At 39.1% G+C, this 23,340-nt stretch overlaps 1 protein-coding gene across 1 annotated transcript in view; it reads right to left on the bottom strand.

Annotated features, from left to right (window-relative positions):
• The window catches only part of PTPRQ (protein tyrosine phosphatase receptor type Q), a 135,379-nt gene that overhangs the window by 27,161 nt on the left and 84,878 nt on the right, over window positions 1–23,340 (bottom strand). The window contains exons 36-45 of the mRNA XM_048501555.1: window positions 22,812–22,933; window positions 17,127–17,313; window positions 15,739–15,983; window positions 15,318–15,384; window positions 13,518–13,676; window positions 12,514–12,736; window positions 10,936–11,009; window positions 8,800–8,899; window positions 7,415–7,543; window positions 600–626 (exon numbers count right to left, since the gene is read on the bottom strand). Coding sequence (XP_048357512.1) covers window positions 600–626; window positions 7,415–7,543; window positions 8,800–8,899; window positions 10,936–11,009; window positions 12,514–12,736; window positions 13,518–13,676; window positions 15,318–15,384; window positions 15,739–15,983; window positions 17,127–17,313; window positions 22,812–22,933 — 1,333 coding nt within the window. The remainder of the gene's footprint in view (window positions 1–599; window positions 627–7,414; window positions 7,544–8,799; window positions 8,900–10,935; window positions 11,010–12,513; window positions 12,737–13,517; window positions 13,677–15,317; window positions 15,385–15,738; window positions 15,984–17,126; window positions 17,314–22,811; window positions 22,934–23,340) is intronic.

The following is a 23,340-nucleotide window of genomic DNA, read 5'->3' on the forward strand; positions in this document are numbered from 1 at the left end:
AGTTAGCATTAATTCATGGGATTCCCGTTCCAAAAAATGCCTGTTTAACCATCAGGATATTACAATTCAGATGCATAATAATAATAAAAAAGTTGTATGAACCATTCACGTCATGCTGTAATTGTTCTGAAAGAATAGCTTATTGTTTTAAACATTCTTCGATGCTATATACAATCTCTATTTTACAAATATGATTTCTTCAGAGGCAGTCTTTTGATACTTATTTGTGTCTGCAAAGTCACATTTAAATTCAGTTCAAGCACATAAGATATCTTTTGTCACACAAAAACCATTTAATACATTACAGGGCTTTAGTCATATAAAATATAGCAGTGACTTCATTCCCATAATGACATGGTTTTTAAACCCCAAGGAGTTAAATATCCCTGTATTACTTGCCAAGCTAAAACACAGACATACAGGCTTCACCCCAGAGAGAGAGAAAGCATTTCTCCAGTTACCATGCAATTAGTTATGCTGTTATGATTTACACACAGCTTGGAGCTTTTTCTAATAAATATACAGAAAGGAGTCACACATTATTATTCATCAAACTAGCAAATCTACAGTCACAATATGAAAATCAGCAATCAACTTACTTGATGGATTTTCTATAACTAAGTAACCTGCAACAGAGATTACGTTACATGAAATAAGTTGTGAGCCAGACAATACTTTGCATTCCAGTCAAGTTATAGATGCAACTAAGGAGTCAGAAAAACATTCAGAAAAACTATTACAAATGATTCCGTTTTAAAACATACGTTTGCTGCCTGTGAAGAAATATCAAAGCAACTGTGCCAATAACAAAACATGTTTCAGATTTTTATTAGTCTGAGAAAGAGATTTTTGGCACTATGGATAATCTAGTTTGATATGACTGGTGTAAAGATAAATCATAGCTGGTGGCTTTGCTGAGACAAGTTTGCAATATTGCACTTTTCACATCTTTTCCAAATTCCTCTGTTCATAATGGGCATTTTTTTTCATATATTCAAGGCAGTTTGTTAGTAACTAAATATGGCATAATTTATCATAGCACTGTTGTTCCCCACAGATAATGATTTCAAGCACACATTATGTTTAGAGGAATTATTTTACACACACACACTTAACAAATGCATACATACATATATATATCAGGATCAGTCTTAAGATACATAACATCTAAGTAATTACAATTGTATAATCTGCCTTTCACTGGGACTCAAGATCTATTCAAGTCACCAGTGGCTCAGGCCCTGAGCTTGGATACAGAGGGAGGGCATAGACACGCTTTGGCAAAGCTGTCTGAAGATCAGGTTCCCTTTCAAACCAGGCAACTGGGGAGTCACAGTCACAAATGGCATGCTCAAATATGAAATGCTGTAAGGGTTTTGAGGAAGACTGATTCTGCACAGGCAACTTAAATGGATTACATGAATCCATGTTGCCTGTGCCGCCATTTGCGCAGCAGGTCCAGGGACCAGCCAGGATTTCTGGGATCTTGGTGGCAGGAGGTAGCACAGTTCATACAGGAAACACAGTGTTTCCAGGCGAACTGCGCAGCTGAGAATTCTCCTATCCAAGAATGCCCCCACCTGAAATCTACCCCCCAAGAAATCCCCCACAGTGACCACTGATTAAAGAATCCACCCAAAAAATTCTTATTGTTAAAATCCTTGCTTGAAAACTGAGGACTGTGGCTTTCTTTTTTGGATCAATAGTCTGAACTTTATATGTTTCTTAACATAAAATTTGTTTTTATTCATTTTATAATCATGTCCCAACAGTTCTACTGATCACTAAGATTAACAGTTTTGGAGTAATGTTCATGCTAGTCAATCTTGGTTATCAAATGGGGGATTTAATGGAATGCAGATCCAGTGTGATTTTGGTGACAGCATAGGTTCTGGGAACTGAAACTGGCAAGGAAAAAGACTGCATTTCAGTAAGGGAAGTACCACACTCAGACTCAACTTGTGTAGTCCATAATGTGTGAATTGGAGAAACTCAAAGCACAATCCTAAGTAAAATTATACCCTTCTAAGTTCACTGAAGTCAACTGGAGTACTGTGTCCAGTTGTGGTCGCCGCATCTCAAAAAGGATATTGAGGAGATAGAAAAAGTGCAGAGAAGGGCAACAAGGATGATTGAGGGACTGGAGCACCTTCCCTATGAGGAGAGGCTGCAGCGTTTGGGACTCTTTAGTTTGGAGAGGAGGCGGCTGAGGGGGGATATGATTGAAGTCTACAAAATTATGCATGGGGTAGAAAATGTTGACAGAGAGAAATTTTTCTCTCTTTCTCACAATACCAGAACCAGGGGGCATTCATTGAAAATGCTGGGGGGAAGAATTAGGACTAATAAAAGGAAACACTTCTTCACGCAATGTGTGATTGGTGTTTGGAATATGCTGCCACAGGGGGTGGTGATGGCCACTAACCTGGATAGCTTTAAAAGGGTCTTGGACAGATTTATGGAGGAGAAGTCGATTTATGGCTACCAATCTTGATCCTCTTTGATCTGAGATTGCAAATGCCTTAACAGACCAGGTGATCGGGAGCAACAGCCGCAGAAGGCCATTGCGTTCACATCCTACATGTGAGCTCCCAAAGGCACCTGGTGGGCCACTGCGAGTAGCAGAGAGCTGGACTAGATGGACTTTGGTTTGATCCAGCTGGCTTGTTCTTATGTTCTTATGTTCTTAACTGACCTAGTAACTCTGTTCACTATTGAAATGTGTTATCAAATTAGACTCTTCAAATCTATTCTGTAAAATAAACACTAATAGGACAGAGTTATACTAAGCTTTAAAGACACAAGAAGGTCATCTATCATTTATGTGCTTAGGTCATTTTTCTCTGATAGCAGCATGATTTTATGCAAAAAAATGCAAGAAGCCATGTGTTCGGGTTTTATTACGCAGTCATATACTTTTATCTTCATGAAGGAATAGTGATTTAAAATATGTCAATGAACAATCATTCCAATGGAGTCTGAAGACACAAAAATTTAACTGATCTATTTCTATACCAAGTGACTGTGGTTTATGGGAGTTCATAATATTTTTCTTGTCTTGAACGACAGGTCAGATTAGCTGAAGTTTCAGTTCGGAGTGACTTTCTCCCCTTCCATTCTCATTTGAGTTTTTCCCTAGATTCAGAAAGAACCCATTTATTTATGTTGGCAATGGTAAATGAAGTTCATGCTGTCACACAGAATCAGCTTACTCCTTGGGTCAGTTAGTTGAAATCTACTGGGAACTGAGACTTGTTCAATGGAAACCTCAGAAATGAATACGTAGAGTAAAGGCTTAGCTCATAAGTGCAAGAAGCACTTGTTAGAAATAACTAAGGAACTAATTTTAAGCAACTTAATTGAAAGCTTCATTAGAGCAACTCTTTAAAGGCAACACAGAACTATAATTTTTTAATGTAAGGGCCCTATAATACTCTTTACTTAACACCACAGTGTAGCTCAGTGTTAGGCTTTCACCTAGTTAACAATAGTCCAAGACATTCATACAGAATGAACAATAATGGCTTGGATTATATGACTCCATTCTGTACATGCTTGGGTCTGGCCTCATCACAGCTTGCTTCCTTTCCCACTAGTACTTCCATTTTGCAAGATCAATGTTTACCAATAAGCCTTGAACAAATGGAAGTATTAGGGACACAGGAAGCAAACAGAGCTTTAGCTGGACTTAGGGGCAGACAGAACAGTTACAGGAGCCAAACCAATTAATTTTATTACAAGGTTGAACTGGCAACCCTAATATTAGCATTGACAATTTCAGTTGTATGGATGTCTGGGGGGAAAAAACTAAGAGAAGTGATCCAGTTTGGCTTAAGGCTATAGTGTGTGAGGAGAAGGGGCTTAATCTTTACCTCTCACATAATTTTCTTAACCTGAAATGATCCTGGGGGAAGGGTGCGATTTGGGCTGTTGAGGAAACCCACAAGTGGACTCCTAAGTTTCTGCAACAGGCCAAAAAATACATCCCAGGGTCACTAAAGGTAAGAAAATTGGCACAGAGGAAGAAGGCAGGAGCTTCGTTCGCATATTGTAGTATCCAATGAGAGCACTGAGGCTGATTCCGCATGGGCCAAAAACAGTGGTGTGAAAATGGTGTAAACCCTTTTACACCATTTTAAATCCTTTTACACCATATCGTATTCACACCGCTGTTTTTGGCCCATGCGGAATCTGCCTGAGTGTCTGAGGAGAACCTGCAAGACACACAGTCACATATGACTCTTACAAAGGATAAAGGATGAAGAATCTAGATCATTTCTGTGTAGTTCATATGGTGTGAAGAGCTCATTTGTCCACTATCAAAACCTTTTGGATTGTAAATTAACTTTTTACAGTGTCTTGTACCGATTTTCTAGAAATTCTGTTGTAAAAAGATTCTAACCAATCTGAAGGTAAATTCAAATTTAGTAAACGTTACAAATAAGATTTACAAAACTGAAATTTTAAATAGATTTCTAACATTTCATCACAGGTAAAAAGGTCACTGGAATCCAGCCTTGAGAGCTGTTCTAGAAGTTTTTTTATGCTATAAATGTGCAGCTGTTACTCAGCTGTTAAATGGGATCCCCGTGTCTTTTAACAGAGTACTTCTATTAACAGTTGTATTTCTGTGGCAGACCTTTGAAAATAAAAATAAAGTGGTAAACACTGACAATAGTTCCCTTCTGCCATACAAAAACTCTTCTGGCACAGTGTGATTTATAAAACTGTCATTTTTGAAGACTGTCTGCACCATTACATTGGAATAAGCACAACTTCTGATCTTGTTTCTCCCCACCTGAAGGCTTTTTCTCAGCCTAGGAACAGAACATTATACTGTTGACTCTAGATTAATCATAATACTCATATAGAAGTATTGGTAAAATTTGCATTAGTCTGTATTCTGGAAATCAAATGTTACTAATGATTTATAATTAAAAACACCAAACCTAGGACAAAAATATTTTAAAATGTACCTAGGCATTCTGAAATGAACACTTATGTTTGATAAAGTCAATAAGGCATATCACACAAGTGAACACAGCACATTAGAAATCACACATGGACTCTTCAGCCATGCAGTAACTTACTGGATGACAAATATCTCCTTGCGTCTAAAGAAAAAGGAAGAATATCTGGAAACAAAACCCATTTATAATTAAGTATTCAAAGATGAGATAAAAGGTGGCATTAATTAAAGTGCTGACTTCTGCTTTAAATAAAATAGTTATAAGACTTTCCTGTCTCATACACAATATTGCTATCGACCAATCAGTAAATGGCAGATTCACTAGCCACCCAATTTGCGGCGCAATTTTGTAGGCTTCTTTACATACATAGTCCAAAAATATTGCTTTAATGTACTACAGACTGACAAAATGAATACTCAGAAGTGTATGATAACTGGGCAGAGTCTGCAACAATGATATTTCTTAGGTAAGGTAAGGCAGAATCCTAAACAGAACTAAACCCTTCTACATCTACTGAAGTTAATAAACTAGAAGGGCATAACTAGTCAGCCTCTAACATGCTTAACAAAATTAATAGCAATCCGTATTAAAACATACAGAACGTAAAGAAATAAAACGTTTTCAGTTCTTCAAAAGTACAATATTAAACAATGTTACATCCCACAAATAACTGAGGAAGAAATCTGTATATTTCCTCTGAATTTGTGTGAGTATTAACAGTGATATAGGCTAAGCAGAGGCAATAGGAATGGAGATAAAATCAGGGAAACCCTTAGCTGTAAATGATGTTCTCAGTGATAATTTGTGCAGTCATTTGTGAGATCCATGAATGTGGAGGCCAGATGCAGAAGATTCTAGGGATGCTTGAAGTACAAGGCATTCTCCTTTTCCAGCAGCAGAAGTGAACTAGTCTCAACTTCTGGTAAAGGCCTTTCTCCAATCACAGAATAGGCTTTCCTCAACAATCTTTGCTCCAGCAGTCTTTCCTGTCTGACTATACAATAGCCAGTCACAGGCCTTGCTATTGCTAGAGCAAGATGACTCCCATTTTCAATGCTTTCACAGCCTCTGGCATGCCCTCTTGCAATTGAATCAAATTACATTTGAGTGAACCAAGCAGTTAGATTAAAAGAGCTGATGTTATGAAGGATAGGTTTGCCTCATGACAAGAGGGGCTCTGGGAGTAGAGAAAATGTCCATGGGACATTAACACTGGAGTGATGAACAAAGGCCATTTCCCCACTGAGAAATTAAAGGCGGATACAACCAGGTTTCAAAAGAAACAGCACCTTTCCATTGTGGTTTCTCCTTTCCCACTGCAGCGTGTATCTAGTGAAGACCTTGATGTCTATCACGGTTTTGAGCAATGCAACACTCTCCACGATCGCGCAATTGAACGCGCTATCTGCTCAGCAGCTCTGTTCTTCGTCCTGATTGGCTGTTGCACTGTGTTGGGGTGGGAATTTGTTTAAAACTTTTTTTGCGCAGCTACATCACCACGCACATGCGCACATAGAACAGTAGCTGTTTTTCACGCTAAGCTACGTTTATGCATGGCTTCAACATTTTCGGCACTCTTTACCCACACAGCTGCACAGGCACGAAAGTCTAATTTTAGTTTACAGTTGACACAGAAGTCACATTCCACGCAGCCACGTTTCACATAGCCGCCACTGGCACAAAACAAAGACAAAGGGCTGCACGCACATTGCGCACAGCCCACTGCGCTCTGATTGGCTGGAAGGCTCCACGTCACTCCCTATGGCGGGAAAATAAACCTAGATTCTGTCCCCTGATCCTCCTCACCAATCCGGCTTCAGCGCGTGTTTTTTTAAACACTTGCATGCAGGTTCTTAAAAAACACGTGATAAGGGGGAAAGGGACCGCCAGAACCGGGATGAATCTGTGTTTGGCAGTTCAGCAGTGAGGAGTTCTTGCTGAAATCTTGGTATTTCATATGAGTATCATGCAATTAATTGACTGTGGGGAATCGACCAAAGTTTTTCTGCATCAAAAAGGGCTATTATAAGAATGGGTCTTCCAAATGATTCTGGTAATTAATGGGTCTGGAGGTAAAGTGTAGAAAAGCATGTCTAACCAGCAAGGTTGAAGGCCATCTTCCAAGGGCACTGGCTCATGAGATCTATGGAATAGAATCTATCTAATTCTCAAAGCTACTCACATTTGTAAAGAACCTAATAACAGTTCTGGGCAGAACTGTGTTATGATTTGCATTTTAGGTTCATTCTAGAACACAGGAAAAGCAAATGATTTTCTGAATTCCTGAGAGAAGTGGCTGGAGGATTGAGGTCACCCTTTGAAAGTGGATCCTTGCGACCTGTATAAATAAGAACACCACAAACACTGCCAAACAAGTAAAAGGTTATAAAGGGGTCATGACTGCAGAACCCCAGAATATTGTTTTCCTTAAGGAGTACACTTACCGCGTAAATCTCTCATCCTTCATTTCCAGGTCTGCCACTGTAATGAACTGATCAAGTTTAAATTTAGTATCAATAATTTCAGCATCCCGTGGAGAGTATGTGCCTCCTTCTTTTTGCTTTTGTCGAATTCTAAGTAAAAGCCACAGGAAAAGTTAAGTGTAAAAAAGCATTAGGTATCAAACATAACTTCTGACTTCACTAGACAATCTTCAGTAAAAACTATAGTCAATATTTCAAAGGGTTAGTAGTATGCAAACAGTAATAAGAAATTTGGTTCCAGACACTGTTATCAATTATGTTGAAATAGATTCTAGTTATTAATTTTTTGGCAGTTTGATTCAAAATAATGCTGAAAAACATATAAAGAACATTTGACATTCAATACAATGTTGCATTATAATGACAAATTACATTTAGAAAACAGCACAGAAGATAGCATTAACCTCTGCTCTCCTCCAAAGACACCCCCATATCTTATTGTCCCATTACTTTCCCCCAAAACAGCTATTTTTCTTTAGACAACCGTTAATAAGAACATAAGAAAGAGCCTGCTGGATCAGACCAGAGTCCATCTAGTCCAGCACTCTGCTACTCGCAGTGGCCCACCAGGTGCCTTTGGGAGCGCACATGCAGGAGGTGAAAGCAATGGCCTGCTGCTGCTGCTGTTCCCGAGCACCTGGTCTGCTAAGGCATTTGCAACCTCAGATCAAGAAGGATCAAGAATGGTAGCCAGAGATCGACTTCTCCTCCATAAATCTGTCCAAGCCGCTTTTAAAGCTATCCAGGTTAGTGGCCATCACCACCTCCTATGGCAGCATATTCCAAACACCAATCACACGTTGCGTGAAGAAGTGTTTCCTTTTATTAGTCCTAATTCTTCCCCCCCAGCATTTTCAATGTATGCCCCCTGGTTCTAGTATTGTGAGAAAGAGAGAAAAATTTCTCTCTGTCAACATTTTCTATCCCATGCATAATTTTATAGACTTCAATCATATCCCCCCTCAGACGTATCCTCTCCAAACTAAAGAGTCCCAATGTTTTCTATCTTCTGCATAGTTGACTAGAACTGATTTTTGGCTAGCAACTTTCGGTTGAATCCATTAGATAGAAGTCTCAGTAAAGCTTTCAAAACTTTATTTGGGCCAGCAGTGAACAACAGCTTCAGATTTATGCTCCAGATAATAGTTGGGGCTGCAATTAGACTTCAAAACATTTAGATCTGTAGTAATAGAACATCTAAAAGCTAACTCAGCAACAAATGAACATAAACATATTTTTCTTGCTGCTAAACAACACTGTAACATTAGAGCTAGCAGAGAAAAGTCGAGTTAATTTCACTATTTAAATCTAAAATAATTTAGCTGAACAATTAGTAATGTATTTACCGTGCAAAGGCATAGATTGCAGCCACAAGAAGAATCACAGAGAGTATGCACAATGTAACCGCAAGTATTATTTCTACAGCTCTTTCAGATAGTCCATCACCTGTAATATATAAAGTAGGCAAAATCTTAATTAAAATTTAAAGAAAACTAATATCAGAAAGTTATTTTTGCTTCTTCTATATTTCATTAGGGACAGCATATCATACATTTCATCAAAGACTAGAAAAAGACTTAAAATAATCATCTACTATTATAGTTTTCCAAATATAATTATTTTAGGGCTGTGAAGCAAGCAATAGCTTAATAGCAGTAACTACTGCTGGTTCACACGCCAGCAGGCATTTTGCCCTTGCCACGCTGAGGCACAGAGACACCTCATAAAGAGTTTCTGCAGTTCTTGTGGACCACAGGCAGAAAGATGGATAAAGAAGAACTACCCTGTTTCCCCGAATATAAGACATCCCCTAAAAATAAGACATAGTAGAGGTTTTGTTGAAGTGCGAAATATAAGGCATCCCCCGAAAGTAAGACATAGCAAAGTTTTTGTTTGGAAGCATGCCCGACAAACAGAACACAGAAAAATAAGACATCCCCTGAAAATAAGACATAGTGCATCTTTGGGAGCAAAAATGGAAACACGGTATGAGAGTGTCATTTAAAGTAGTTGGCCTCTCAGTGTCATGCATATGCACAATTTTGCAAGAAAAAGCTGAAAAGTCTATCAACATCTTTAACATCTGCTGGAAAGTGAGCCCATTCCCTTACTTTGTTCAGAAACTTGTTGGTGAGACTGTAGTTAATACTAGTTCAGAAACATTACAAAATGTAATGAGTGGTTTGGCCCTAAATGTGCCTCCTACATCTTCACTTCCTGCAGACATTTGTATCTCTTCAAGATTCTACTACTGCAATATGCTGTTCATGATCTGCCTCTGAAGACAAATTGGAAGTTTCAACTAATCATTTCGATCATATCAATTTTACAGCAGCTGCACTAACTACTGTGTTTCCCCGAAAATAAGACTGTGTCTTATATTAATTTTTGCTCCAAAGATGCGCTATGTCTTATTTTCAGGGGATGTCTTATTTTTCCACTCCACAGCTGAATGCTCTGGTGTTCTGTTCGACGGGCATGCTTCCAAACAAAAACCTTGCTACGTCTCACTTTCGGGGGATGTTTTATATTTAGCACTTCAGCAAAACCTCTACTATGTCTTATTCTCAGGGGATGACTTATATTCAGGGGAACATGGTACCAGTTTGTTTCCAGGCTCAACTCAAGGTGCCTGTCTTTCATAACATTGTACCCACAGAACTGAGCACTGCTCTCCAAATAAGCTCGCAAGAATATTAAGATCAAGCTAACAAGTCTGCTAGGTTCATTATCAACAAAATTGAAGAAAAGGCTCTTGGTCCTTTATCAGAAGCTTAATGTGTGAAAATGGACTATTAAAGCTTTCTGTTGCATGGAGGTAAAAAAATCCAATTAATCCTCTATTAAAGGGACAGAACAATTTGAGGCAGTTGGCAACCTCACTTGCAGAAAGCTCTTCCTGACTTCCAACTGTCCAGTTAGGTCAACTATGGCAAGGAACAGAACATTCTGAGTGGCTATGCCTAGATATGAAATTAGCACCCCAAGGGGATTTTTAAAACCCAGCAGTTTCTTGGCTGTTCTTCTGGATTGAAAATCTCTTTGTTTAAATAATGTTTTAACTGATAATTCAGAACATGAGGTATTGTATGGTGGGGATGTGAAACAGGTAACTGCTGTTTTAAACTGGAGAACTTAAATATTGTTGCAAGTATTGCTTTTAACTATTTGGATGTTCTTTTAAATAGTATTTTCAGTCAGTATTAGATTTTGTATTTATTGTTCCTTTTCTGTTACCTACTTTGAGTTCAGGAAAAGTAGGGTACAAACCCTATATATAAATACAAAAACACATAAAACTGGTATATGGAGCACAGGCAAGCTATCCCACGGCACTGGAACACCACATGTCAATATCTCTTCAATGTGTGCAATTCACTTTTTCATGGCAACCAGGATAGAGGGTCAAAATTAGTATGGCTTTTTAGCAGAAGGGACACAAAGTACACAGTGCTGTTACTGCTTAGTGACATTTTCCTTACCTAAAGTTTTGATAGGGTCAGAGTAGTCTGAATCTGTAAATTGGCCTTTGATATTTGTAGCTCTGAACTTAAACCTGCAAAAATACAATAATTAATTCAGGAACAGAAACTGCTCTAGTGGGCTAGACTAATGATCCACCAAGCATAGCACATATTCTATATCTAGCAATGTACAGAATCCAGTAATTATCAAATAAGGGAACGGGCAGCCCAATCCAAAGGGAGGTAGGTGGTAGAGCAGTGCCTGCGGACACCACCACAGCACTGCCTCCAATGAAACAACTGGTGGTGTGGGTACTGGGGGGAGAAAAATAAACTCCTTTTTCTCCTGGGAACGCCCAAAGAGGAATATGATTTATACCATACTTAAGTCCATGCAGTTGAAGGAGAGAATTCCCACCCCACCCCACCTCCCGGGGAATGACTTCTCCATGCCAGCGATGTCTTCTGTGTCTCAGAAGCAACAGCATAGGGAAACCTCCAGGGTCCGGCGCTGCAGGACCCAGCTGCCAAGGTAAGTCTTTCTGAGCCAGTGTTAGTACCACTGGGTGCAGCGCTGGTGGCACTGGCACCAGCACAACCCTTCTGCTGCTTCCAATGGGCTTCAACACCCCTTTGGATTGCACTGTTAGTCACAACTTATGAATGTCTACAAGTTAGAGTTCAAGGGTATTGATAGGACACTTTTCACCTTTCCAGTTTCATAAATGGCATACAATAAATATAATAAACATGAGGCATTCCTTGATAAAGCAGAACTGGTATCAAAGACCTCTTATGCCCTTTAACAGCCTGATGCTGTACCAATACGTGCGCCCATACACACCTGCCAAAGTAGGGGCTGCCTTGTGCTAGTCTGTCCATGTGCCAGTGCTGCACACATGGTGTACTAGATCAGATCTGATGCCTAGTTTGTGTGTTTGTTTTATTAATTCTATTTATAGGTTGCACTTTCCGTTATCGTCTCAGGGGAGCTTCCAACATAAGAAAACAATAAAATCCATAAAATGTCTCAATGAACCAATAGCTATCTAATATAATATTACTTAGATGGCATTAAAAACTCAAACACAGATAAATTTCCCATACTTCTTACTTCATTACAGCCCAATTTTTAAAAAAGATAGATGAAGGGGGGAGAGGAGAAGGGAGGCCCACTTGATGGAATACTGTTGCTGTCTCAAACAACAGACCTCGTGGAACAGCTCCATCTTATAGGCCTTGTGAAATTAGGTCAGATCCTGCAGGGTCTGGTTCTCATCAGACTGAGCCTCTGCCCCAAACTTCTGCTCCTGGGGGATAAGAAATTGCATTGGGGGGGCAAAGTAGGGAATCTACGGTTGGAAGGTGGAAGTGGAAAAAAATGTCCTCTGCTCCTCCACCAGTGAAAGTACTTTTCTGCAGGCAGAATAACACATTTAAGTCAAAACCAGTCCTTTAAAACTAATTTTACATTTTTATTTATTTATTTTATTTATTTCAGTAAGGTTTTTCTGAAAATACCACTAGAATATTAACGTATTTTAGCCCCAAAATAATATTAATTACACAGATGGAAAATGTGAGTCATATACTTACAAATATTGCTTTCTGGGTTTCAATGGGCCATTACAAATTCTTTCTTCACTGCCTGGTATCATACATGTACTGTCAGCTCCTATTACATACACATCATCATTGCTGCTCAGCCCCTCATTTCCTTGTATACATGGAGGGTTTGGAAAGCCATCATTTGCAAAATATGGTCTTGGTTTTCTGAAGTAGGCATCATACCACTTGGTTACATTGCTATCATTCTGAACTAGAATCAGAAAAAATATTCACAAAAATATACAATAATTGAACCACAAAAATATCACAAAACAAATTTATTAGATAAGCAAGTAATTCAATGGAAATATTATATTGAATTGCTGTAAAGACATGGTAACGTGTATGACTTCACATATAGCTATTGTTACCAAGTGAAGGTGTCTACAAGTACTCGAAGAGAAAAATAAATAGCATAAAATTTTTAAGTGACTATAACCATGCATGAATAAATTAATGTGAGAATTCAAATTCCTGTGTTATTCCATTTAATAAGATAGGAATATCTCTTACACATAGATTTCAGTATATAAAGATTAAATAAGTAGAATAAGTGAGTTACACATCTCATCTATTAATCAAAAAGGATTGTGCATTTATTTTGGTCCTCTTACTGCTATAGGAAAAATAATTTGCCCAACTACAAAAATATTACTCTAACAAATATCATGCATCTGAAGGAGAAAATCTGGCTCTAAGTGACAGAATCAAGGCTATGACATCAAAGCCAAAAAAGTTAAAAAAGTAAAAACAAAATACAAAACAAAGGTTCATATGTATTTTTTGAAGGCTTTCACGGCCAGAATCACTGGGGGGGGGGGGGGTGTTGTGTGGTTTCCAGGGTGTATGGCCGTGTTCTAGTAGCATTTTCTCCTGCGGCTGGTGAAATGTTAAGAGAAAATGCTACTAGAACATGGTCATTCAGCCCAGAAACCACACAACACCCCAAAGGTTCATATGTTTAAACATATATTTTAAAACGTTTTCAGTACCTCCTAATTCTGCCACAAGAATCTGTATTTTCTTGATAGGTCCATGGTCATCATTATAGTAACAGATGGGCATGCGAATAGTAATTGTTGTAGGAGTGACCAGCAGTGTTCCACTAGTATCATAAACTGGCATTGGCTTTTCACTAGGCCTTGGTGGTTCTATTTGGAGACAAATAAATATTACGATGCTTATCAGTCATGCCACCTTTAATGGAGGGAATCAGCTCTCCTTGTAATAGCCACCGTTCAACAAGCCCATGACCAAAGGCAGCAGCTCAGATGATTGGGCATTAAAACCCCTTGGCACTGGGAAAGAAGCAGCTATAAACTATGATACTAACACCCTAATCCATAGCCCTAGGCAACCAGGGGTGGCACCACTGCCGCCCCATCCTGCAACCTCCAGAGGGCTTTCTGGCAGAAGAAAATGCAAAAAAAAAAAACAACTGCTGCCAGAAAATCCTCTATTATGGCTAAATAGAGGTGGTACCTCCTAATTCTGCAACAAGAACCTGTGTTTTCTTGATAGGGAGTGGGAGCACAGTCGCGGAGCTACAAGGGACGGGGGGTGCGCCGTGCACCAGGCGCACGCCTGGGGGGTGCAGAAAATCAACCCAGCCCCTCCCCCTTTCCTCCACTTCCCTGTAGCACCCCCCCCCACAGCGCCCCTCTTCCCACACTTACCTTAGTTCCTTTCCTTTTCCTTGAACTTTTTCAGGCTGCAAAAGGCCTGTTCGCAGTAAAAACGGCCTGAGGAACTACAGTTCCCAGGAGACCTTGGGGCTCACAAGGTCTCCTGGGAAGTACAGTTTCCATCAGGCCGTTTTTACTGTGAACGGCCTTTTGCAGCCTGAAAAAGTTCTAGAAAAAGGAAAGGAACTAAGGTAAGTGTGGGAAGGGGGAAGGGGAGGCGCTGCAGGGGGGCCATGGGGGGTGGAAAATATTGAATGCGTACTGGGCGCAGTTTTGTCCAGCTACGCCTCTGCATGGCACAACTACCTGCGAAACTGAGGTGTAAGCCAACTAATGCCAGTTCTGCCCCCCTGCAGCAGTGTCCAATTGGATGCTGGAGAAGATCCACAACAGCCCCTCCATAGGATTGGACTGAGGATTGCATCCTTTTCTGGTCAAAGGTGATAGCCCCTTTGCATGAGTCAAATGGTGGCAGAAATCATGTGATTAAGCTATAAACAGTGCAGTGATATCTCATTTTAAAAATTCCCATAAAATTGAATCTCATCTACATTAACATTATGTACATTATTTTTGTGGGCTGATATGAAATTACTCTCTTTTAATTGAATATTGCAGAAATAGCACAAAATATTGTGCAGCCTCATTCCTGAAAATAGGTCCTGCTGATTTCATAACTGACTTATGCATTAGTATGGGGAAAATATGGATCTATTTAAACTTATTGCTTAAGGGTTTCACAGATTTGGTCCGAATCAGTGCTAACGTTTAACATAAAAGTATCAATGGGATTGGAAAGAAGGTATTAAAGCATCTAACTTTGCAGGTGTTAGTCTAGGACAGGGGTAGGGAACCTGTGGCTCTCCAGATGTTCAGGAACTACAATTCCCATCAGCCTCTGTCAGCATGGCCAATTGGCCATGCTGGTAGGGGCTGATGGGAATTGTAGTTCCTGAACATCTGGAGAGCCGCAGGTTCCCTACCCCTGGTCTAGGATATTCCTCTCCTAGAGAAAGTATAAACTTTACTGTAGTTACGGCATATAGCATAATTATAATTATTAAATACATCTTTTTAAAAAACTGTACAAGTATCATCCATGCCTACCTTTAATATCTGTAGTTATTTTCATTTGAATTTTTGGTCCTGCACCAGCTCCATTGATTGCATACACCTAAATGCAAATGAAACTTTCTATTAAATCTATTTAACCTAAACATACATAAGAGTCAATGTTTTGCATGAGTGTTATGTATACTTAAAATAATATTTAAAGCCTATATAGATAAAGTCAGGGTTGGATTTGAAGCACACTGGCACTGAACTAATTTTTATTGAATTCGGAAATTACAAATTAATGTTTGCAAGTCATGATTGATCGTACAATTTTTCCCGACACTGGCATATTTTTTATTTACCATTTAATGACAACTGAAAAATATAACTGGATATCAAGATGTGCATTTAGCTGTGTTTCCTGTTTCTGTTAAGATATTTTGCTAATTTAAAGAAACAGTGTTTAACGTACGCTGATATTGTAAGTACGTCCTCCTTTTAGTCCTTCTAGCATGGCAGTGACTGACTTGTTTGTTCTGTCTATAACACTCAGGTTGTAGATCTGGATGACAGTAGGATCATCATCTTTGTAAACTATTGCTTGATATGCTTGAATATTCCCATTAGATTCGGGTGGTGGCATAAATGTCACCTGGAACTTTGTCACTTCATCAGGTATCTTCTGAAATGTTAAGTTGTTAAGTGGGTCTCTGGGCACTGAAAAAATATTCAATAACTGAGTTTTTGAAATTAGATTTATTTGTATATTAAAATCCAGATGTGTCATGATAAAAGAACATGAAACTTACTTTTGGATACCTGGAAAATATCACAGTTTTTTTTTACAGTATTATATTTTTAAACAGACCATCAAAGCAATACAGTTAGTTTATTTTAAAAAAACTTCCCAGAATGGTATAACTTGGTTGCCCTAAAGAGACACACAAGTAATTTGGGCAGCTCAACCTGGGGGAAGGGAATCCCCTCTAAAGGTGGCACAAGCTTACAGAAGTGGATTTGCCCTCTCTGGGTCACATACGCCTGTGGAGAGCCAAATGTGCTGGCACCAGACTGCCGCAAAGCACTGAGACGCCTGGCCACAATGCCTAGCTCTGCTTCAGTGCTCTCATGCTGCAGCCAGTTGTGCGGCATTCTGAAGGTATTCTGGAGGGTGGGGCTGACCTTATTCGGGCTCCAGAAACCTTTTGACCCCCATGTGCTGGCAGAATCCCCAGCAGAGATATGTTATGATTTTCATGGCATATCTCTATTCTGGCCTATGGAGGATTCAGAGGTGCATTTTGGTTTTTTTGCTTTTTACAGGAAAGCCCTATGGAGCAGGTAGAGCAGCACCAAAGTAGCTCCCGCCCGGCAGACAGCTCTGGATTGAGCTGTAAATGAGATATACATACTGAGTCCTGATCTGGATAGCCCAGGCTAGCCTGATCATGTTGGATCTCAGAAACTAAGAAAGGTCAACCCAGACAAGCATTTGTATGAGACCTCCAAAAAATATCAGGGTTCTGATGTGGAGGCAGGCAATGGCAAACCACCACTGAAAAAATTCCTGCCTTGAAACCCCACCAGGAGTCGCCATAAGTCAGATGTCAGTGGTCAGTTTTTAAAAATTGCCATTCTGGGAAAAGGAGCAGCAAACTGGAGTGAATTGAAAGTCTTTATTTGTTGGGTTTGAAAGCTCTTATTCTTGTGTCGTTGCAGCTAATATAAATAGGGATACCAGCTCATCTCTTATTTTTCTTAACATTTAATTTAAATGCATAATATAATATTGGTTTTACATTTCCTTTTCTGAACACAAATGAAGAGCAGAAAAACAATAATCAAGTTAGATCGATTTACCTGTTTCAAAAGTGGAAACAATGACTGAAGTGCTTGACTTGCCTTCTATGTGCGCAGCGTATATGTCTCCTGTAAAAGCAGTGACCACTACCGAATACCGTGTAAATGCTTTTAAATCTGAAACCTCAAGCATTTTGATTTCATCATTTGTTTTGACAAATGAAGCTTTATATTCATCAGTATCAACCTATACAAAGCAGAGAGGTTATATAATGAACTGAATAGCAATATTTAAGAGATTAGAAAAGGCCTCTCTTGCCTTCATTTTTGAATATTGAATGATTCACACCAACATGGGTCCTTTACAAAACGTTGTGGTTTTTTTTACAAATTTCAAAAAGCAAAAACTGTCTGGAACATACGATATTAGATAACCAAAAATCTTTCATACATTTTAAAGGAAAACATCAATGAAATGAAAACTTCTAACATTTTTTGTATAATGCAGTATTTTTTAATCTCACAAATATATTCTCAGTGGTGAGGTAAATATCCAGGCTATTTTTCTGAGCATGATTTTTAAATTTTGTTTTTTTAAAAATATATTTTTTTAAAAAATATTTATTCTTTCTCCTTTTAACCAGCATTTTCCTGACAAAGTCAGGCTCAGGGTGGCTGCTCACAACATTTTCAAATCACATAATTTACAATTTTAAACCCTATATAACAATAATGGGGAGGAAAATAAGGGAAGAGGGACAGCAGGGTACCCTCAATAGAGAAAGGATGGGGAATGAAAGTCGGTGGATATAGGTAAAGATAAAGAGGGCAGGGAGAAGAGAAGAGGCCAGCTAAAATTAAAACAGTCACTGTCCTCAATCAGCCTGCCAGAACATCTCAGTCTGATATGCCCTGCAAAAACTGCATCAAATCCCACAAGTCCAGGTCTCACTTGAGAGAGAGCTCTGCCAGGACAGCAACTTACTGGTGGTCCCTGACCCCAAGAGTATCCAGCTATCCTCAACCCCAGCCAGGGTCTTCTCAGCTCAGATCCCACAGAGCATTCTGGAAACCAATAGAACCCATTAGTATCTGCAGATGAGCATAATTTTGGCATGCCTTTCCTGATCCACCTCTACAATGATCTACACCAGCAAATCACCAAAGTATCTTACTCCTGCAATTTTTGATGCCTGATGAGGTCTAATACTAGAGGAGGATTAGCAGAAGTTGAAGGCTACTTATTTCGAGTGCCATAGCTCCACATCTTGAAGTGTTGTAAGGATTCTGAGAATTTTAAAGAATTTGATTATCCAGATCCAAACTCCAGATCTCAAAATTTAAAGTTATAATGACTTAATCATAGACCTCTTGAAATTGTGACAAAATTCTGCTAAAATGCTTCCAAATTTCTGTGAAACAGTTCATATTCAAATTTTCTGCTGCAGCACCATTTAAAGTTTATTTATTTGTATTTATTTAAATAACTAGCAGGGTACTTCGCTACGCATACTTCATCACAGGCTCTCTATGAATTTCAGGGTGACATTCAGCATACTTCTTTACAGCCTGTTTGTGAACTTTGAGGTGACATGCAGCATATTTTCTCACAGCCTGTGGACTGATGGGTTTGTTTTCACATATTTTGCATCAGCTTCCTGTAGTTGTCTTTTTCTAATGCAGTGTGTTATTGCTCTCTTTCACCTGGTGGGCTCCAAAAGACGTCATTTGGAAGCAGCCATTGTATTTTTGGGATGCAGAAAGGAAGTGTTCTGCCATTGGATGCTGATGAGTGAGAAGGCTGTGAAGAGGTTCAGGGTTGGATTGAAGGGCAGAGAGCTGGACTGTACCGCCACTGCAGCACATTCCTGGGGACTCATCCCACCACTTCAGAGCACAACACCAAGCACAGGGTGATCGGAAGCCGAGAGCAATAAACTTGTCTCTACAATAAGCAATCTAATGTCCATATGCAAAACTCGACAAATGTTTAGTAGTCCAAGGTGATAGTGTGGTTTGTAATCTGTTTTGATTGTATTTGGCTGTAGCAGTGTTGTTAATGTGAGGGTGGGGAGTACTTTTTCACAGCCTGTCTGTTAACTTCTGGGTGACATTCAGCATACTTTTTTGCAGCCTGTTTGTGAACTTTGAGGTGACATGCAGCATATTTCCTCACAGCCTGTCCGTGGACTGATGGGTTTGTTTTCAAATAGGTTCACATGTGTTGTGGAGGGCGGTGTTAGAGTGCAGTTGGTGAAGGACATGTACCTGGTGGTGTTTAACTGTCACCCTTAGAATGTTTGTACAGCGTGACTGTGGACTGAGGGGTTGGTTTGCCCTTGGAATGTTCACGCAGATGGCCACAGATGAGCAGTGAAAACAGTAAATAAGTAATAAATCAAGTGGAAGTGAATATTTTGGGAAATCCTTTCTTAGTGAGCACCTGGAGTATGTAAGGAACAGGTGTGCCAAATTTCATGTGTGTGTACATTAAGCCAGCTTGCTCTGGTGGAGAACTACCTTGTCTTTTCTAATTTAAGGAACTGAATGAGTTTTTTCACATTGTACTTGGATCCTGCCCTAGAAAGATCTGGCACCACAGTGTGGAGCAGATTCTGCAGCAAAGGGACCAGACAGCCTTTTGAAGGCAGACACTGTCAGAAAATTCTATCCCCAAAGTTCTTCTAATTTCTTTATTCTTTGGTCCTTTTCTGCATGGGATAAAATACAACATGAGCCTGCCTCCAGCTTCTTGTGCCACAGCTGTCACACTACAAAGCACAAGCAATCTTGAAGAATTAAGTGGTAGTAGAGATAAAGGTTATCAAACAAATATAGTAAATATACAGCTCAATCCAGAGGGGCCCAGTGGGCAGGGACAGCACCACTCTGGCACTACCCTGCCCCCTCCAAAGGGTTTTCCCACAGTGCTGGAAGTCCCAAAAAGTTTTTTAAAACACCAAAAGTCCCCCATAGGGGAGAATATAGATACACCATGAAAATTGTTACGTATCTTTGCCAGTGGCTCTGCCAATGCATGGGGCCCAGTTAGGCAGTGGACGCTGACTAAGATTGGCCCTGCCCCCAGCCCAACCCAAGCTTGTTCCTAGCTATGTCAGTGCAGTATTTTGCTCCAGCAGGCCTAGGTGATGGCGACAGCTTCAGGGTTGGGCACCACTGAAACACACGGCACCTGACAGTGGGGGTAAGTACCCCCTCTATCGGCTCATTTGTTCCTTGAGACAGAAGGGTGGACACCCACACCTTCACTGGGCTGTGCTGGCTCCAGAGGGGAATTCCTCCTTCCTCTGGATTGGACTGTAAGTCACATATAAAATCTCTTCCACTTAGCTATCCTCTATATTGGAACATTAGAATCAGAAAGAAATTATCTTAACAGTAGCATTCCCTGTGGGTCAGCTGAATCGTAAATGCAGTTGCTAAGATAGTTCAATCATATATTTTCTTTGACAGATGTGCCTTAGTAACCCCACTGAGAGTTAACCTTAACTAAAGTATCCGATGTACTAAACAGACACTCATTTCCTGGGACAGATATCAACACACAGTTTTAAAAAAAGAAATACAGGGCTATTCAATAATATCTACAAGAGAAATGTTAATAACAGCTCTTTCACATTAGCAATGATAAACTTTTCTTTCTCCTCTTTCTAAATTCACAAATGCTACTGCACTATTAGCGCAATGTGTACACCACAGACAAAGTGGGATCTAATTATCCCTGGGGGTTACAGTTGAGTACTGCATTCACCATTCAGATCTATTGATAGGCAAATAGAAGATTTAACAAATATACACTAACAAATACGATATTAATATAGGAACAGTATAGATTGTGTGCCACATTCAGTCAAGGGAATTTTAAATCCTTGCTCAATCATAAAAATCAAACATTTTATATAAAAATCATTTTAAAATTACCATGTTTGATTTTTATGACTGAGCAAGGAATTATACACACACACAGTCATTTTAAAATTACCATGTTTGATTTTTTAAAAACGCATTTCTGACAATATTCACATCAGTTGAAATAATAGGAAAGGAGTGCTGTGAAATACTGCTTGTTGGTGGAATCTGAAGCAGTAGCACACAGCTTCCCTAGAGAGCTATAACGTTTTATTCCAGGATTTTTACTACAGTCAGACTGATAGTTTTATTGGGCTTTAAGCAATGGTGGACCTGTCTATATAGACTTCACACCTGTAGCTAATGATCATATATAAGACAATGCTGACTAAGAAGCCATTCTTAAATACAAAACCAAATAATGGAAAAATGAACTGAAGGTTGTATTTTTCTAAGTACACTTTTCTACAATCCAAAAGCTCTTGAAACATTAGATTTAAATTAATTTTGTTCTAATTAACATGGTCAAAATCAGTTTATACAAACTGGTTTAACTGAGTTGCCCAGCATTGGCTCTCCGGTTTATGGTATTTGAATGCTACTACACTTCGAAGGATTAAAAGTACATTAACCCAACATGAAAATCCAAATAATCAAAATAAAATAATAGTATACAGTACTAATATATTTTTTAAAACTCATCCTATAAATTGCAACAGTCATCACACAATTACAAAAAAGTTTGTGCAGTACCTTCCAAGATGACTGGATATTTTCAAACAAGCTTATGAGGTGTATAGGGGTTTAAATGATGCTGGTATAGTTCAGCTTCTGCTAAGGATGTTACAAAACAACATAGGTGAATTCCACACAGCACAAATATAATGTCTTTAGGACAATCTTCTCCAAAATGAGGTCAGCCCATTATTTTCCTCTCAATCCGGGTTTTTCATAAATCGCTAAACTAGCAATCTTTCCCCCCCTTCCTGGGTTGAAGATGATTCCTGCCTGGAAACGCTTTATTTCTCTTGCCCAAACCTCTTACCTTTGTTTCCACCACTTGCGCCTGCCATTTTGTGTGCTGCAGCAGATTTTCCATGGAGATTCCCCACAAAAGTTTCCTCTGCTTGCAGCATATCTGTTTGCTGTTTTATTGTAAAAAGTAGATGAATAAAATTTGTTTTGCCTAGCAATCTCATGCATGTGTCATTTTTCCTTTTGTTTTGTATTGAGGGGAATGTCTTCAAAGCTGCAGTGACACAACTAGAGAAGCTGAAATATGCACATATTTGTGTCACTGTAGCTTCGCAGACATACTGCCCCCCCCCCCCATACACAAAAGGAAAAATAACACGTGCACAGGATCGCTAGGCTAAACAAATTTCATTCATCTACTTTTTACAGTGAAATAAACAGATGAGACACAAGTGGAAGAAACCTCCATGGGGAATCTCCACAGAGAATCTGCTGCATACAAAATGGCGGGTGCCACTGTGAAACTGACCAAAGCTCTATTCAGCAGGCTATCCATTTTAGCTAGCAATGTTTGTGCTGTGGGAAGAAAAAATGCCCAGATGGATCTTTTAATAAAATCCTAAAGATGTGATATTTATGCTGTGCGAAATTCACCACAGAGTATACATAGAGATTTCTCCTCTTGATATAAGTTCCCCCTGCCTTCTTTGTTGTGACCTCACACCACCTTTTCTCATCACCCAGTAATGCCTTCTCCTTTAAGCCACCTGTAAAATTTCCCTCACTGTTCACAGTTGACAGTCAGCTTCTTCAGAAGAAAAGTTTTCAGGGCACAAGATGATTTTTAGCCTTTATTTTAATTTGTTTCATTAAAGAATTAATATAGCAGAAGGAACTTACTGAAGTAATGTCAAGGAGATAGAATGTTGGCCCAGTGATGATGATAGGTTCACTCCAGCTAATATTAATACTGTATGGAGATGTAACTAATACAGACACATTTTCTGGAGGAGCATCTGGAGCTACAAAAACAAAATGAAAGTATATGAAGATCAATAGATCTATTCCATCAATTAACTTCATTCAAAACAATCAGTAATAAAGGTCAATCCAAATTCTCTTGGTTTATCCATGAATGAAGAATTTTGATTTAAAATCATAAGCATAAGAGATCAGATGACTCATCCATAGAGATGAATATATTGATTTTAACTATATAGTAGAAACATAGGAACTGTGGCAGTAAAATATTCTTTGGTGCATAAAATATAACATGGCTGTGTAGTATTCCACTCTGTTTAAAAAAATGGAAAAACTGGATTCTACTTAACACTTTAACCAATTATGATGGTGACCTGAGTACCTCATACGTGCAGATATTTGTGCACCCATTTGATATAAGACCAAGTTTAAATGATGTTTTCCTAAT

This window comes from Sphaerodactylus townsendi, linkage group LG06 (assembly GCF_021028975.2).
Source record: "Sphaerodactylus townsendi isolate TG3544 linkage group LG06, MPM_Stown_v2.3, whole genome shotgun sequence".
Lineage (NCBI taxonomy): Eukaryota > Metazoa > Chordata > Lepidosauria > Squamata > Sphaerodactylidae > Sphaerodactylus > Sphaerodactylus townsendi.